Source organism: Anabrus simplex, chromosome 7 (assembly GCF_040414725.1).
Source record: "Anabrus simplex isolate iqAnaSimp1 chromosome 7, ASM4041472v1, whole genome shotgun sequence".
NCBI classification, from domain to species: domain Eukaryota; kingdom Metazoa; phylum Arthropoda; class Insecta; order Orthoptera; family Tettigoniidae; genus Anabrus; species Anabrus simplex.
The window spans coordinates 10,653,610-10,670,961 of NC_090271.1; the positions used below are offsets into that span (position 1 = coordinate 10,653,610).

At 37.0% G+C, this 17,352-nt stretch overlaps 1 protein-coding gene across 8 annotated transcripts in view; it reads left to right on the forward strand.

The window, feature by feature from the left end:
* The window catches only part of LOC136877210 (zinc finger protein 345), a 240,452-nt gene that overhangs the window by 31,553 nt on the left and 191,547 nt on the right, over positions 1–17,352 (forward strand). For 5 of the 8 annotated variants that reach the window (XM_067151049.2, XM_067151051.2, XM_067151050.2 and 2 more), the window contains 2 exons: positions 5,689–5,762; positions 7,080–7,402. In XM_067151049.2, the coding sequence (XP_067007150.2) occupies positions 5,689–5,762; positions 7,080–7,402 (397 nt within the window). The remainder of the gene's footprint in view (positions 1–5,688; positions 5,763–7,079; positions 7,403–17,352) is intronic. The other 3 variants (XM_067151056.2, XM_067151057.2, XM_067151055.2) reach the window with 1 other exon arrangement.

The window sequence follows — 17,352 nt, forward strand, 5'->3', positions numbered from 1 at the left end:
CCCTAGATGGGTCGAAACTAGTACCGTATAATTTTGTAATCTTGTGAATATATTGTATTGAAAAGGTGGAAACATTTAAGTTATTATTATTATTACTTATATATTGTTCAATACGGACCAAAAACATGAAATTCATAACCATCAATAAAGATCTTGAGACCATATTTGTGGGATTTTGATGGGTTATATTGTCAGAAACATATTCTGCCCCTAAAAGGCATCATAGATTCATCAATGACATGCACTCTCCAGGTGTCAATAGACTCGGTTGTTGACAACAATGTCTAGTAGTGGCTTTATTTTGTACAGGCGATCAGTCAGATCTCGGGAAGTGTATTGTCGGCAAAGTGTCAACAATGAGTATTGATGAGAAATGGTTGTATGGCATGTTTACATTATGAAATATTGAATGATAATATATCGGATCTACCTTCCAGTGTGATTCTAATATGAGAAACTGCACAATGCCCATCAACATATATAAGCCTATAAATTTCAGTAGTTCCTCTCGTGTCACATCTGTCCAGCTCTTTATGCGGCTATACCTAGGTATGTCCACCTTCACTTCAATTGGACCGTGTACAAAGTTAGTCTGCAGTACCGTCAGGTCGAGTACTTCATCACTAAAAATTTGCCGATAAATAGACACAACAGATTGTTAAACTTGGATATGAAGGATTGGCCTTTTGTCACATTGTTGACGTGACAATAGTAATATTACATCACTCCACCCATTTTCTTTATCTAATTTATTTCTTCACAGGATAGGCACATTACCTCTTTGGCTGTCCACTTTTTAAGACCAGCATACCATGTGGATGGATCTTTGGGACTATTCGTACCTACCGTAGATTCTGCTACAGATGGTTCCACGACATATGACACATTACTATCGGAATCTGAAATTTTACTAGCATTGAAATCAAGATCGGCGATATCGTTACACAAAAGAATACTTGCTTCTTGGATATCGTTGCTATCTTTGTCTGAAACAGAGATTTAGAGGGAACACAGAAAGGGAAAGGGCAGGGCAAAGAGAGAGAAGAGGGCGAGGAAAGGGAAGGGGGTTAAGGAGGGGCCGAAGGATGTGGGTAAAAATGTGACTGCTGACGAAAGGTGCTGTGGATAGTATGAAAAATTGAATTACAACTTTTTGGTTTGAAGTTTCTAAAAATAGGAATTAGAATTGAATGACATGGAAAAACAGAAGTTAATTAAAAGGAGAGCTACTTTCAAAGCCTGCTTGACACACCTACAAACATTTATAGATTCTGAAGGGAACCATGCTGACACGTATCTCTTACAAGTTAAGCTAAATAGATTACTCACAATAAGCGAAGAATTCAAACAAATTCAGAACGAGCTAGAACTAAATTATGATGACGATAAAGCTCATGCCGACTACCGGCAAGACTTTAAAGATACTATTGACTTATTAGGTGGACCATTACAACAAAAGTTTTATTATTATTGTGATCACAGTTCAGTACGGATCAAAATCATGAAATTTATATTGTATGAAGAGACTTAACATGCTTAAGTTTCTCAGCGGCACTTTGTGGGGGGATGACCGTGCGGTTCTGCTATGTTTCTACATGGCAGTGGTCCTCTCCCGAATGGACTATGGTAATGCAGCTAATGGTTGAGCATCAAGATCTATGCTGAGACTTTTTGACAGTGTTTACCGTAGTGGAGTCAGGCTGGCAACGGGAGCTTTCTGTACTAGCCCTATTCCCAGCCTACTCACTGAAGCGGGAGTTCTATCTTCATGAATAAGGAGACAGCAGGTACAGGTAAACACTGTTATACGTGGATTCGTTATCCGTGATTTCGCATATACGCGATTTTGCTTTTAAGTCTAGTCTGCCATCTGTTAACAGAACGTAAAAACTGTAATGACTTAAGGGGAGTACAGACGTGCGTGCCGAACTCTGTAATGTACAGTACGTCGCGCACCGGGCTATTTTGCAGCTGTAAGCTCGCATCCGGGAGATAGTGGGTTCGAACCCCACTGTCGGCAGCCCTGAAGATGGTTTTCCGTGGTTTCCCATTTTCACATCAGACAAATGCTGGGGCTGTATCTTAATTAAGGCCACGGCCGCTTTCTTCCCATTCCTAGGCCTTCCTGTCCCATCATCGCCATAAGACCTATCTGTGTCGGCGCGACGTAAAGCAAAATAGCAACAAAAAAACTACGTCGCGCGCCAAGATTAAACAGGGCAAGCACATCTCTACGCGCATCTTCTGTCGTGTTTGTCTAGACGTGAATCGTCAGTTCCACCCAGTAGAGCTGTAGAGATGCACTGGATAGGTTTCGTATTTAAAATGACGGTTAAAAGGAAAGAAAGTGTGCCTGTCGAAGGAAAGAAACGTGTACCAAAGTTGTATTCGTTAGAAACAAAGTTAGAAGTGTTGGATCGCCGTGAGAAAGGTGAGCGTGTTGTTGACATTCGGCGTGCTTTGGGAGTCGGTGAATCCACTGTGAGAACTATTCGTAACAATGTGGAATTAATTCAAAAATCTGTTCTATGTTCTACTAACTTAGGTGTGACCAGAGTGACCAAATCTCGCTTGGGATCGATGGAAAGAATGGAGTGGATTGAGCATCACAACCAACAACACATGCCCCTCTCTGGAGCTGCTATTCAAGCTAAAGCCTAAAGCTTTAGTTTATCTTTGTGTGTTTCAATGTTACATTTTTAAGTGTATAAAGTTTGCATTAAAATGCATTTCAGAAACGTGGATGTTTATTAATGTTTAGTTTTTTCTGAGATGGGCACATTTATTCTTCTCCCCATCCATACTACTCACAGCATCTTCCACCAACTAGAGAAGATAACAGACCGAGGAAATTGCCTATACCTCCAGGTGCCAGCCTAAGCATGATGCAGTGATGTTACCAGCTAGCCCAGTGGTTCTCAAAGTCAAGTTGTGACGAGCTCAAAGAGCTTGGGGCACATTAGTGACGAATCCAGAACACCTGTGTTAAGTTCAATGAGGTTAGATGCTCATTGAACATGGATATTCTAAGTGAAGTCAAGAGTAAAATAAAAAAATTAATTAAATGCATTAAAACAAAATAATGCTGGGAAGAGTGAAGTATAGGAACAATTATATGTCGTTATTGATGAAAAGAGACATCAAACAAGAATTTGTGCAACCTACGATAGGACAGTGTCTCTTACGAAGCTCAAATACCAGCAAATTGACAAGGCATAATTGCACACGTTCTCCTTCGAGTGAGATGAGTGCTTCATGCAGTCAAGTCATTCCTAGCTCTATAAAACAAAAAACAGAGACTTGTATTAAAATGTGTGCCTTAGACCTACACCCTTTCAATGTTTTATCAAATACAAGGTTTCAAATAGTATCACAAAAATTAATGTAAGAAATTATTTTGGTAAAGTAAATGATTCTGGAGTATTATCCCACTGGACGACTATTTCTTGGTGAAGTCATGAAGTGGCGATGATATTCGTCTCTCTATAATGCCCCAGTTACCTCAACCACCTGACCCAACTTTGATCCATTCCCCTTTCCTCCTTTCTCTCATCTCTCTTTCACTTCTACTATCTTCTTTCTTCCCCCCTCCTTTTTCTTGCTCAGCTCCAAATCTTATCCCTCACTGCATGTCGTAAACTCTTCACTCTTTACAAAGTGAAATTTTATATTATGTTTTCTCACGCCTTTTTACTCCTATCCACTTAATAAATTGATTTTTACTTTCTATAAGTCTCTATCTCTGCATTGAACTGGGAATTATTCTCAAATATGGTTCAGAACGACTTGACCTTCAGATTGACCACTTCGCTGCCTTAAGAACGCTTTGAGCATTCATTTTAATGATACCTTCGTTTGTCATCTGTGATACTCAATTGTTCCAATACTGCACTTATTTCTCTTCACACTGGTGCTTAACTTCAACTTTTCTGCTTAAAAACAATAACAACCAGCTATTTGCTTCTTAATCTATAAAATATATGACTACAAGATCCAACATCGAGATAATTATTTATCTCCACATCAAAATTGAAAAGACTTTTGAATACCCAGTGCATCTTTCTTATGTGATATTGAACTTTCGTCATGTGAAAAAGTTTGTTTTCAACTTCTTTTATTTGCTAGTGAATTTTTACCTTGCACCTTTTGATAAATTTAAAAGACTTTTGAATACCCACGCCCTTTTCTTATATGATGTTGAACTTTTGTCATGTGAAAAAAGTTTGTTTTCTACTTTCTCTTGGCATTTGCCAGTGAATTTTATCATGCACCTTTTGAACTACAGGCTCAAGATGACCCTGACTAAAGGTCGAAACTGGTCCCAGTTGTGATTGACTTATAATGTAACCTTGCATTAATAATTTTTCTTGTATTGAATAGGTGGAACCACACTATATTATTAATTTAATTGTAATAGATCTCTGGTCATCCAAACTAATTGGGGCTTTGGTTTGTTCGAATTATGTGAGAATAACACGTAATACTGTATGTAGACATGAGTCTGACTCATTGGCTGAATGGTTAGCGTTGAGACCTTCTGTTCAGAGGATCCCGGTTCGATTCCCGGCCGGGTCAGAGATTTTAATCACCTCTGATTAATTCTTCTGGCCCAGGGACTGGGTGTTTGTGTTTGTCCCAACACACTCCTCATCATATTCAGTCAACACACTACACTACCAACCACCACAGAAACACGCAATAGTGATTACATCCCTCCACGTAGGGTTGGCATCAGGAAGGGCATCTGGCCATAAAACAGGGCCAAATCCACATGTGCGACACAGTTCGCACCCGCGACCCCACAGGTGTGGGAAAAGTGGTAGAAAAGGAAGAAGACTCTATGTAGACATGATATTAGCCAACCGACCCAAGTTTATGATGCTAGTGCAGTATCGCATTATCAAGCAGGTTTAGTTGCTTATGTTAAAAGATGACTACCGATTTTTCTAATTAAGTAAAAGTTGTTGCTTTTTATACAAAAATCTAAATTAATACAGTAGTGGTATTGTTAAATAATGAAGTAGAAAATACAGTGAGGACATTTTTATGCAACAAACATGTTTTGTGATTCAATATCGAATACAACACAAAGTTGCTTACAACATTTCTATTTTCAAGCTTGACTTTTATTAGAGCTACATTATTTGGATTCTGTTCTGCTAAATGCTAGTTTAAATAATTATTTTTAAGTGTAAGAACTATGGTTAAATCCTTTCTTCACGTTGCAAATGCCCCCCATCACTGCTCAGATTATTTACAATAATTTCAGATTTGTGGGGTTCTACTGTATATCCATTATTACAGCTTGTAGGCCTACTCCATGAGACATAAAAGATCAAATATTATATTTTACGCAGCTCTTCTTGTGAATGATTTTGCAATAAAGAGATGAGACATTTCCTGTTTTGCCCCCCTTAATGTTGCTATACTAATCAAATAGTGCACAACCGTGAACCTGAATACCAAGTTTTCCTGTGACAAATAAACAGAGACAAATATTGAACTGAACCTACTTTTGACTATAGTAAACCCAATGAAGAGAGAAGTGTACAACAGAATTATAATGTGCATGTGTGAACCTGAAGAATGGCATTGTGTAATCCTAGAAGCAGGTATTCATCCCTTTAATTGTTAATGTGTGAATATTCATCCCCGGTTTCCCTCTCATCAGTGATGTATGTGTTCCAGAAATCACATCTCCATGGAACATCTTATTGCAGTGAAAGTGGAGGATATGGATCAGGGTGAATATCAAGGCACAGGTTTGTAGTACACTTTCTTTTTCTTGTCATAAAATTCAAAGGCCATTTTTAACCATGAAATTATATATTTGTTGACAAGCAAATTCAGATATTGCTGACCTCTCTAATCCGTAGACTGTGCGTATCGCAATGAAGGACGATTCAGAAACTACCCTTTTTTCTCATATCCTGCTCGTCTCCTCCATAAAGTGTTTAAAAATAACTAAAGTATGTATATTGGACCTGAATCCTGCCCATTAAGCCATACGCCATTTCACTTCATCCTTTATTTATTTTCAGTTAATTTTCAGCAGTGCTTGGAAGAAAAGTTAAATTTTCCTTCCTTCTACTCACTAGGGTGAAGTATTTCTCCCTTTACTTGCTGGTTTTGCAAAGTGTTGGTCCCCTTGCTTGCACTCTTTAAACCTGTACTCTTCTCTCTCACACTCACATTCCTATTCGTTAATTCTGGAAAACTTTACTTGTCAATTCTATGTTGTTCTTGGTGTTTGTATCTCTTTACAGAAATTATTAAATTGGAATCCTAGAAAATCATGCAATTAGCACAATTTGTTACAGTGGAAGCCATTTCTTTTTGTTTCAACTTCATTAATTTATAACTAAGGTTCTTCAGTCTGTTGAAACTAATTCAGGAAAACACATGAAAAAGGCATAATTTAACTACATTTTCTAATTTTATTTATCCTGAATTTATTTCGGCAGGCTGAAGTATCTCATTGGTACAGCGAAAAAGACAAATAAGTTGGACTGGTTCCGGCATGGCAATATGCCCTTGCAGCAACGACAATTTACCAATGCTTATTATTCATTGTTATGGTTCATGTACAAGACAATGATTATTGAGTTTTTTATCATAAGAATTAAATTTCATTAATAGGTTTTATGTTCTAAAACATTAATACTGTATATTTTCTTGGCATGTAGTGTGTGAAGCTTTTACAATAATGAGCTTGCAGTATTTCAGTAAAAATAAAAAGAATATCTTTTGTAGATGTTATACTGTACATATTTCGTTGTCTTCTGCTTATGGAGTTAATAATCCCTTGAAGAGCATTTTGCCCGAGTTTCACTGTACATTGTCAACTACGGAGACCAGTTGTGTTGGATGTGGAATATTTGTCGTAATAGTTCTCTGTGTTTGATACAATTATTCTTCTGTCACACAAAACTTTGTAGGGTTGTGAGTTGGATATAGATAAAATAACACAAAACTAGAAATAGGCTAGAATATTTTGTACTGAAAGCTACCATTTGCAAAGAATGAAAATTTTCATGCTATATCTTGATATTCTGTTTATTTTATATTTTCTTTTGCAGATTCGAACCCACTCAATATTGAAATTGATCCAGCTTATGTTCACAGTGTTGCCTCTGAAGAAATGGTTCAAAGTGTTGCCTCTGAAGAAATGATTCAAGGTGTTGCCTCAGAAGAAATGGTTCAGAGTGTTTCTTCTGAAGAAATGGTTTATAATGTTGCATCTGAGGAAATGGTTTACAGCGTTGCATCTGAAGGAATGGATGCAGGTCTATATTGTCGACTCTGTGCAACTACTGGTATTGGAAGTTTGTTTGGTATTTTCAGCAAAGAATCAGAACACTTGAATATTGTGGAGAAGATAGGGCGTTGTTTGCCGATCATTGTAAGTAGTTGCTCCTACAAAAGTGAGACAGCTTTTAGTTTCATGAAAAAATGTATAATAGTCAAGTCCATATTTGTGTATGAAATGCATGTTCTCTTTTGTACATTTAAAAGTAATAATGTACTTTGTGAGTCCCACATTCATAGACAAATTGACTGGTATTTGATGATGCATGTACAAGGTCTAGTCATTTAAATCCTGAACTTGTATTGCCCCCATTTTTCCCGAGCTAAGCCCAGCCATCGAGCGAGGAATCCCAAGGTGGACCGTTCGATCGTTGGCTATCACTTTCTAGAGGCATTTAAGGGTTGTTAAGGATTGATGACCAAGCAGGATAAAAAGAAATATTAAAACAACACTCTGACATTTATTCACATAAGCAGACAAACAAATGAAATATTCTTGCTAGTTTCTTTCTAATACAACAGAGAACTTTCATAATATTGGATTTCTTCCTCGATTTAAAGTGACGCGTGTTCATATCTCCAGCCTTACTGTGCTGTAATGAAACCAAAGAAGTAATTAGGCCACTTGCCTTTTCAAACCAAACATTTGACTGAAAGAATTAAATAAATTAACATGAAACTTGAAAAAAAATTATTAACAGCAGTCTTGTTAACGAGGGTTTTTATAATAAATGTGTTCAAAGCTTTACCAATTTAAAGTAGTCTCAACACGTGGTTTTAAGATGTACGCAACTGAATTTGTCATCTACAGTATTTAATATTGGTCAATGACACCAACATGAACTTCAGTAGAAAATGAAAATTGTTTCCAAAATTCTCAAAATTAATTAATTATTCTGATTATTATTATTATTATTATTATTATTATTATTATTATTATTATTTTCTTATCATTCCATTAACCTGTTTCATTGTCACACGATCGTGTTCTTATTAATTTTCCACTGCATCATTTACCTAATGATCGTCATTAGCATTTCAGAGTAATGATTTTTAATTAATTATTAATGACTTATTTTCACAATGTTTCAAAGTAATCATGCGGCTAACGAATTTCTACCTCTGATCTTTGTATTTTATTTCTATTCAAATTAATCTTAAAGTATTTCAGATTTTTAGAAATTTACATTACCAACGTGTGAGCTAGTTAAATAAATTTTATTTACAAATCGAGTGCCTTCATAAAGTAACGAGATGATCTTTCCTTTTAAATCTCGCTAATTAAGAAAATAAATTCCTTCCTAGTCTTCCTTGACTTAACTTAATTAAACTTTCCCTTAAGGGCATAAAATTATTTCTTAAGGCGACACACAACGATGAGTGTGATCTGCGTCACAACGAGTGCGTGACCAGATCAAAATTAAATGAAATCAACATGGCACAAGAGAAATATACACATTTACACACTAGGGAAACACGTTTTTATGTACACTATTTACATCGAATCCTGATTTGGCAAATTTATTCATGATTTTTATTGGTGGTCGGGACGCGTAATGTCTAGCAGAAATAATCCGTGCACTGAAATTCTCCTACATTAATGGTGGCTAGTGATCGAAGTCATGGGTATCACTTGGTAGAAATACATTTCACATTTCAACGCAAGTTCATCTAATTCATGAAATTATAATGGAAGATTCTAGTAAAATCCATAAGCACTACCATCGTTTGGGCTACAGGTTGAATTTACCGCAAGCGTGAGCCTTACTCGTGTTATTTTTACTTCCTACCTGCGAAATACACTCGCAACACGTGCTCCAATAATTATACTCCATCTTGCGCTCCAAATACACAAGAATAAATCAAATATCACCATTAATTCATCAATTGCTCAATTATACAACAAATATCCCTCAGGATTGGCCATATTCCAGACCCTTCATGAACAGAGCACATTCCATCTCACATTTAGGAACTCTACAGTAGTTTTATGGCTCACGAGCATTTACTTCTGTTTTACCCGATCTTTAGTCAATATTATTATTATTTAAGTGATTATTACATCTACTGATCCTCATGGAATATCGTAAAATTAGATGACTTCATCATAAAAACAACAAGTGATCTTAAAAGACACTAGGTTCGACCCTATTCACTCAAAATGTACACGCAAATTCTCCGTCCGGTAACTTTCAATATTACAAGGAAAGTAGATTTATCGTGTGGTCAGTGATTATTAAACATGAAGCTCCTTAAGCATGGGAAATCATTCAAAGACAACCTACATGTCTACTCTAATAGATCCAAAATTTCATTCACACGTACCTAGTCTACCACGACACCTTAAGAAGTAGGAAAAATGAAATATTTCTAACTACAGCAAACTAATAGATCTATGACTTAAGAAGAAAGACCTCTAGTTGTACAAAAGGTAAGACAGATAAATTAAATTAAAAAGGTACTCAAGTTTTTGTGAAGTTCGATTCCCGTCGACAGTCAGTTATTTCAGCATACTCCGGCCAGTCTCCTTCCAATTACCAGAGACGCCTTACATTTTTACAGCTCCATGGAGGCTCTGCAACAGGTGTTCCTCGATGAAATTGTGTTGCCGGTGGTTGCGGAATTCTTCATCTTGAGATGTTCAATTCTAAGACGTCTTCCGTAGATTGCTGGTCACAAGCTGTAACTGAGATGACAAAATTAAGTATTTTGCACAAGCACACGCAGAATATAAACAGCTCGTCTACACTGTCACACTTAACTTGGCTCCTAGGCGTTTTTATTCCACAGAATTCACTAATTATCAGACTAAATTCTGGTAGAACGGGCGTCGACTTGACTTGAAAATTTTCTTTCCACGTGGTCCGGTAACGTGATGTTCCACACAGCGAAGAATATATTCAGAGAGAGCTTCAGAATAAGCGCATAAAGAGAACAAGCATTAAGAGAGCGATTCACTCGAAGCAAGGCCTTTTATCTAATTAGCCAGGGAGGCGTGTTCTTCAGCGAGAACGGCAATTGGCTGATGGTCTCCTTTAATTTGCGCAGACTGTTCCAGAAACGAGCTGGGTTGCGCGTGCGAAGGCAGTCACGTGGTTTGGCCTGACCTTGGCACAGTCTCGCCGGTAATCTCACCCCTCTGAACGACGAAAAAAAACTCGTTCTCAGCTCGCCACAACTTCCCAAATGATATGCTTCTGCTTCAAGCAGACAATAAACCTTTTGCTTTCCACTCGTTAAAATATTCGTAATATCGCCAATTTTCACGGGGACAGTATGGAAAATTATTAATGTATCACCATGCTGTGATGAGTCCGTGCACTGAAAACGCACTTGTTCTGTGCTCCGGGAGTGATGCTACACTTGTGTTTGTAACTACATGCTGTCTGTCAATAGTGAAATGGAGGATTTAAATGAATTACATATTTACATCAAATTTTGCTTCAGTCTAAGGGAAGCAGCTTCAGAATGTTTGTGAAATCCTGAAGACAGCTTTTGGGGAGTAGGCTACAGGATGTTGCCAAACATTTGAGTGGTTTTTCCACTTTAAGAAGGACAGAACATCAATTGATTGTTCAGTGTCTACTTCATTGCCAGAAACGATTGCAAAGGTTCGTCAGATCATCCACACAGACAGTTAAACAGTTAATGCTGCTTTCCACATCAAAGTTTTGAAATGTCTACAGGATGATGTGAGGAAGAAATGATCTGATCAGTGACAGAACAACACGGGCTCACTCATCAAGACAATTTTTTTTTTTTTTTTTTTTTTTTTTTACAGTTTGCTTTAGGTAACACAAACACACATGGGTCATATGCCGACGATTAGACAGGAAACAGCTAGGAGTGGGAAGGAATCAATCGTGATCTTGATTAAGGTACAACTGCAGCATTTGTCTGGTGTATAATAACAAGTAGGGTTCGAACCCACTATCTCCCGAATGCAAGCTGACAGCTGGATGACCGAACCACACAACCACTCGCTCAGTCCCATTACAGTATACCTGCCCATCCGCTCTCCTGAGTCGATGTTTTTGGCCAAGAACAAGATGGCCCTGGTGTCACATTCTTATTTGCTCGATTTTTCTTCATGTGATTTCTTTCTATTCTGAAAACTGAAAATACAGCTGAAGGAGCAAGGAATTCAGACAGTGGAGGGAATTCACACTGAATAGCAGTCTGTTTTGAACACGCTGCAAGAAAATGAATTCCTGAAGTCACTGGAATTGATGTCTAGACTCAAAATGAGACTACATTAGAACCTTGTTTATCAGGCTCGAATAGGACTGGCCTGATCCTGGTGACCAAAAATCCACATAATCTGGGAAATTCAGTAACAACAAAAATAACACACTCTCTCTCTCTCTCTCGCGCATGTGTGTGTGTGTGTGTGTGTGTGTGCGCGCGTGCGGGTGCGCGCATGTGTGTAAAATTGCAAATTTCATATACTCTTGCAACACTCTAAACAGTATGAAGTAAAAAACTTGTTTATATTTAACAATAAATCAAAATAGAGTGGAAGAAAAACAAAAAGCAAGGAGGAGCTGGGTGTGAGACAGAAATACAGAAAGTAGGCAAAAGTATCATGAAACAAAGAGTGCCTATCAGAAGATTGTTCAGGAAGAAAAACAGACATGCTGGGTAAACTTGACAGAAACCTTGCTGGAAGATGTTAAATGAAGTGAGAAAGTGTTGCATGAATTGGTTTAAAGTGAAGTAAACAAAAAGTGAAGATACAAAACTTTTAAGGGCAGATACAAGAGAAATTTTGACATAAAGAGATGATATTCTCCAGTGATGGGTGGAGTATTTTCCTGAATTACTTAATATCAAATTCAAAGAACTAGAGGAAGAGGAGGAACATGAAGAAAATCAAAATGAAGATATAACTATGTTGGAAATAGGATGAGCTATAAAGAAGATGAAAAGTGGCTAAGCATCAGGTGTGGATGAGGTGGCTACAGAGATTATAAAGGCACCAGAACCAGTAGGGTTACATTGGATATACTGTATATAGACTTTTGAGTGATATGGAAGAAAAACAGGACTACCAGAAGATTGGAGGAACGGTCTAATAATCCGAGTATTCAAGAAGAGTGATAAGAAAGAACGTAACAACTACAAGGGAATCACTCTCTTTTCACATGTAGCAAAGATGTTTGAGAGGATATTAGAGGCAAGACTGAGGATGAGTAGAAAAGGAAATAGAGGAAGAACAATATGGAAGAGATAGATCAACTTTTGATCTAAATTTTACATTAAGGAACACGATGGAGGAAGGATTTAGTGATGACATTTATACATATTGAGAAGGTATATGACAGTGTACCACGGCAACTGATCTGGGATACATCGGTAAAAAAGAAAGTAGGCAGAGCATAAGTACAAATGATCAAAACCATATATGAAGTGTGTTAAGTAGTATTGTCCCCGTTTCTACCATCAAGGTAATTTGCCCCAGACTAGTCAGCCGCTCCCAGGCATGTTCAGTTCGAACTATGAAAAACAATACTTTAAAAAATATTTACACTCTGGATTTTGATGGAGAACAAATAACTAATATAGACACCGTGAGGTCAACTAATAGCCATAAATAAAGCAAGGCGAAGCATGATGTCAATTTAGAGGAACAATATGTTTATTAAGAATAAATAATAAAAAATAGCAAAAAGTAATTATTAAAATGATATAAAAGTACATGACTGAGATCATTCTATCAGCTTAATAGAGTCCATATTGAGAATCAAAATATAATACAAATTTACAAGCGTATGCCGACACATACTTAACATTGCAAGGAAAATTCTTGAATTTTATGACTAACACTTTCGCTAGCTTGCTCACACCACTCTCCTGCCTTTGTTTTTGTTAATAATTTTGACTGTAGATGAGTATATTTCCCCTTTCCTGCACACTTGACATTGTAGTAGGGGTCCCTAACCTTAAGAAAAGATGTGTTGTAATGCGCGTAGGGAAGACAAATGACTAATCTAACTGTACAATATAAAACTACGCTGAGTGGTAAAACATTCTACTAATATATACACCTCAATCATGAGTGACCTCTTGAGCACAACAAAACACTGTGGATCGAAACCACACACAACAAAATTACATAAATGGCAAAGAACAAAAGAACAAAGAACAAAAACATGATGTCATATTTTCCAGGCCTCACCAAGAAAAAGCCTGTTGCATTTACGCAACTCTCACTCACAGTCTCGATGGAAAATATAAGGAAATAAATTTACACTTTGATCATACACTTCCTATTCAACGTAGGTTCCTGAAATAAATTACATGACACAAAACCAATCAACTGGTGGACTTTACAACAGCACACATAAATCAGCGTGGATTCCTGAAATGAATTACATGACACAAACTCATGAAAATAACAGAGTAGGCTTTAACTTTCAACACATAACTCAACGTTGGTTTCTGAAAAAGATTACATGACACAAATATCCCTCAGCATGGTTATATCATAAAAGAAAATGAAAACTAAATGTCGCGATATAAAAATCCCATCTACTGCAACAACCATAGTGACAGGGACGAAAACCAATAAAATAGCCACTGAAATAAAACTCTCCTCGGTAGACACACACATCATACTCGCCAACCATATGGCGGAATGACTCAAAACGGAGATTGTCTCCCAAAATAATGCAGCAAATATCAAAGACATACAGGGTCCAACCTTTAACACACGCTGCTCACAAGTCTACCCGAGGTAAGTTACTCATGCATGAAAATGCAGGCCTTTCAAATGAGGAACGCGTCCTCTTACTCAGTTATCACATAAAATAATCACATGTCCTAAAGTTGCCAAAACTGAATACAAATATAAATGATGTTGTCTAACATTCGCTCATAAAAAGAAACAACACCGCGCTGGTCACAAACAAAGCACTTTACAATGGCAAAAAATCAAAGCACTCGCGCTCGTACAGTTAAACTTGAATTAAATGGCCAACTCTGTAATAACACATAACTTTAAACTTAGAAATTACACCATAGACAATAGATCATGTCTGAAAATCTGAAAGTTACTGAAATATCTCATCCTCTCAACATGAGAAACCTGCATTAATAATAATAATAATAATATTTAAAGGTCTTCCTTCAGGCTAGCAACCCGTTGGAAGAACATTTGATTGCTTTCAAGTCTTGCAAAAAAAAAAAAAAAAATGCCCAATACTTGGAAGGAAGATGAAGATGATATTTAAAGGGAACTGATTCTAATATCCCGAACTTGGAATATCAAACTGTGTTCGAGGAACTTATGCATCAATCACTAATTTACATTCATCTTAAATTCAAATAATCATGAAGATGACGCTACCAAATTTGTGGATTCAAACTCCACCATCTCACATATTCTCATTCATACTTCATGCAATAAATCCAAGAAAATGTGATGGCATGTTTTTGTACTCTTTGAACTCCCATTAACAATTTAATCTAGTCCTTCCTGACTTTAATTTAAATATTTTTTACATTTACTTTTAAGCTCCGAGACGTACACTGTGTCTCAAACATCAAAGGAAAAACAAACAAAAAATATGAGGCTAAAGCAAGAAACTGACTTAATAAAATGGTATGATGCTAACCACTCAGCTATAATATCTGAATAAAAAGGACAAGCAAGCTGTGACCTCATGCAACTGGTCCACATGTACTTTACAATTATTTATATTTACAAGCTTCCTAACATTTACTGTAATAGGACGTAGTCCTTGCAAACAACAGCTAAACATACTGAAATTAAATAACGAAACTAACTTATCCCCCTTGCTACATTAAAACACGTGCACACGCACATAATTAGATTGCAAATCTAGTACTCATCTGTTTGTTGATTGTCACCTGCCTCTAGACAGCCAGCCCCCATCCTTTTAGCCAGCCATACGGAATGTGATGTCGTCAATATTGCACTGGGTCAGTCCTTAGTTCTTCTCCTGGGGCCTGTTCCACAAATGAACTTTGCAACTTTTCACTTTTCAGCTCTTGCAAAGTGCAAAGTCTTTCTGTTCCACCATGATCTAGGTTTTACTTTTCAATTCCTTTGCAAAGTGAAAAGTCTTTGCGTATGAGTGATCCGATCATGTTTATTCCATGGGAAAACTGTACAATACTCCTTGATTTTAATGCTTTATTTTTCATGGTGAATTTGGCAATATAATTGTGGTACCGGCAGTTTTAAAATTTTGATCGTGGGAAAGAAAGAAAATTACAAGAAGCCAGCAGTGTTAGAAGTTGTCAAAGAGAAACGGGACATCCTTTTTGGCAACTTCAAAAATAACCTATCGCATGATGACAAGCGATCCGCTTGGCCTGAAGTTCTAAAGAAAGCTCAGTCTTTGCAGTTAGCTGGAGCCAAAAAATCTTGGATGTATGCGAGGGATAATCTATTTGGATTATGGAAATGTGCACTGGTAAGTAAATATTTACGTTTCCATTTAATTCATTAATCGAGAATATATCGCTTAAATCAATTTGTATAACTTCACATATGTTAATGCAGCATGTTACACGAAATTGTGATGTAGTAGTGATTGAAGAATATATGTAATGATTTCATCTTTCCGATATATCACATCTGAAGCATTCAATTCTTGGTTTTAGGCAAAAAGAGATAATGCCAAGAAAACTGGCAGTGAAGGAGGAAAGGATAAGCAATTGGATGAGGTGGATGCTGCTATCTTTGACAACCTACAAAAAGATTCGGCTGTTTTAGACGGGTTGAACCTTCCAGAAAGCTACATGGAAGATCAAGCGACTGTAGAGCCAATACCGACTCCTGCTGAACTTCCCAGTGGCGAAAACCTCCAAAATACACCGAGGAGAAAGAAAAGGAAGCTGTTAAATTCCCCACGACCTATTGCTAATAGTGAAGAAGATACGATGACAAAAAAACTGAGACAGGAACTTCTCCGTGTGGAAATTTTCCATAGGAAGTTGCAAACTCTGAAGTTGGAAAGGGAATTGGGGATACCACCTTCAGAATTTACAAGTGGCATTTCAGCTTCTGCTTCACAGGATTTTGTATATACTACAGACGAAAGCGTAGAATACATAGCCAACGAAAGTATTGAGTGATTCATTTGAAATTAAATTTCATAGCAACATGTTTATTGTATGTAGATCACTAGAAATATAGTTTAGTAAATAAAAATGAATGTTATTAATATAGAAACAGATATTATTGTTCAGTTCAGTTCAGTTAGTGAAATATCTCAACAACGAATTGAGTTTAGCAACGGTGTTTAGATCGAGTGCCTCATCATTTCCAGAATTGGAGTCTTCATTTCCGTCCATTAAGGTAAGTAAGTCTTCTTCAATTTCTCTTCCAACCTTGCCTCATCATTTCCAGAATTGGAGTCTTCATTTCCGTCCATTAAGGTAAGTAAGTCTTATTCATTTTCTCTCCCAACCTTACGTGCAATATTATGCAATGCAATACATGCTAAGACCACCTTTACCACTTTTGTTGGACATAATGCCTCATCATTTCCAGAATTGGAGTCTTCATTTCCATCCATTAAGGTAAGTAAGTCTTCTTCATTTTCTCTTCCAACCTTGCCTCATCATTTCCAGAATTGGAGTCTTCATTTCCATCCATTAAGGTAAGTAAGTCTTATTCATTTTCTCTCCCAACCTTACGTGCAATATTATGCAATGCAATACATGCTAAGACCACCTTTACCGCTTTTGTTGGACATAATCTTAAGTGATTTAAGCAGGGAAAACTTTCCTTTAAAATTCCGATACTGTTCTCAACAATACACCTTGTTAAATCGTTGCTCAACAGCATTGTCAGGATTTATATTAAGAGGGGATATTAGCCACTCTTTTAGTCCATAGGCACTGTCACCTAATATAACTGCTTCTGGGAACGGCCTTTAACTTGAGTCAAATCGTGTACATATGACAGTGTTTCTTAGGACCCTGGAATCGTGCACACTACTTAGCCAACTAGCATTATCACTGTAGAAGGTCAAGTCTGCATCACTAATCATCATAATATTGAGAGAATGA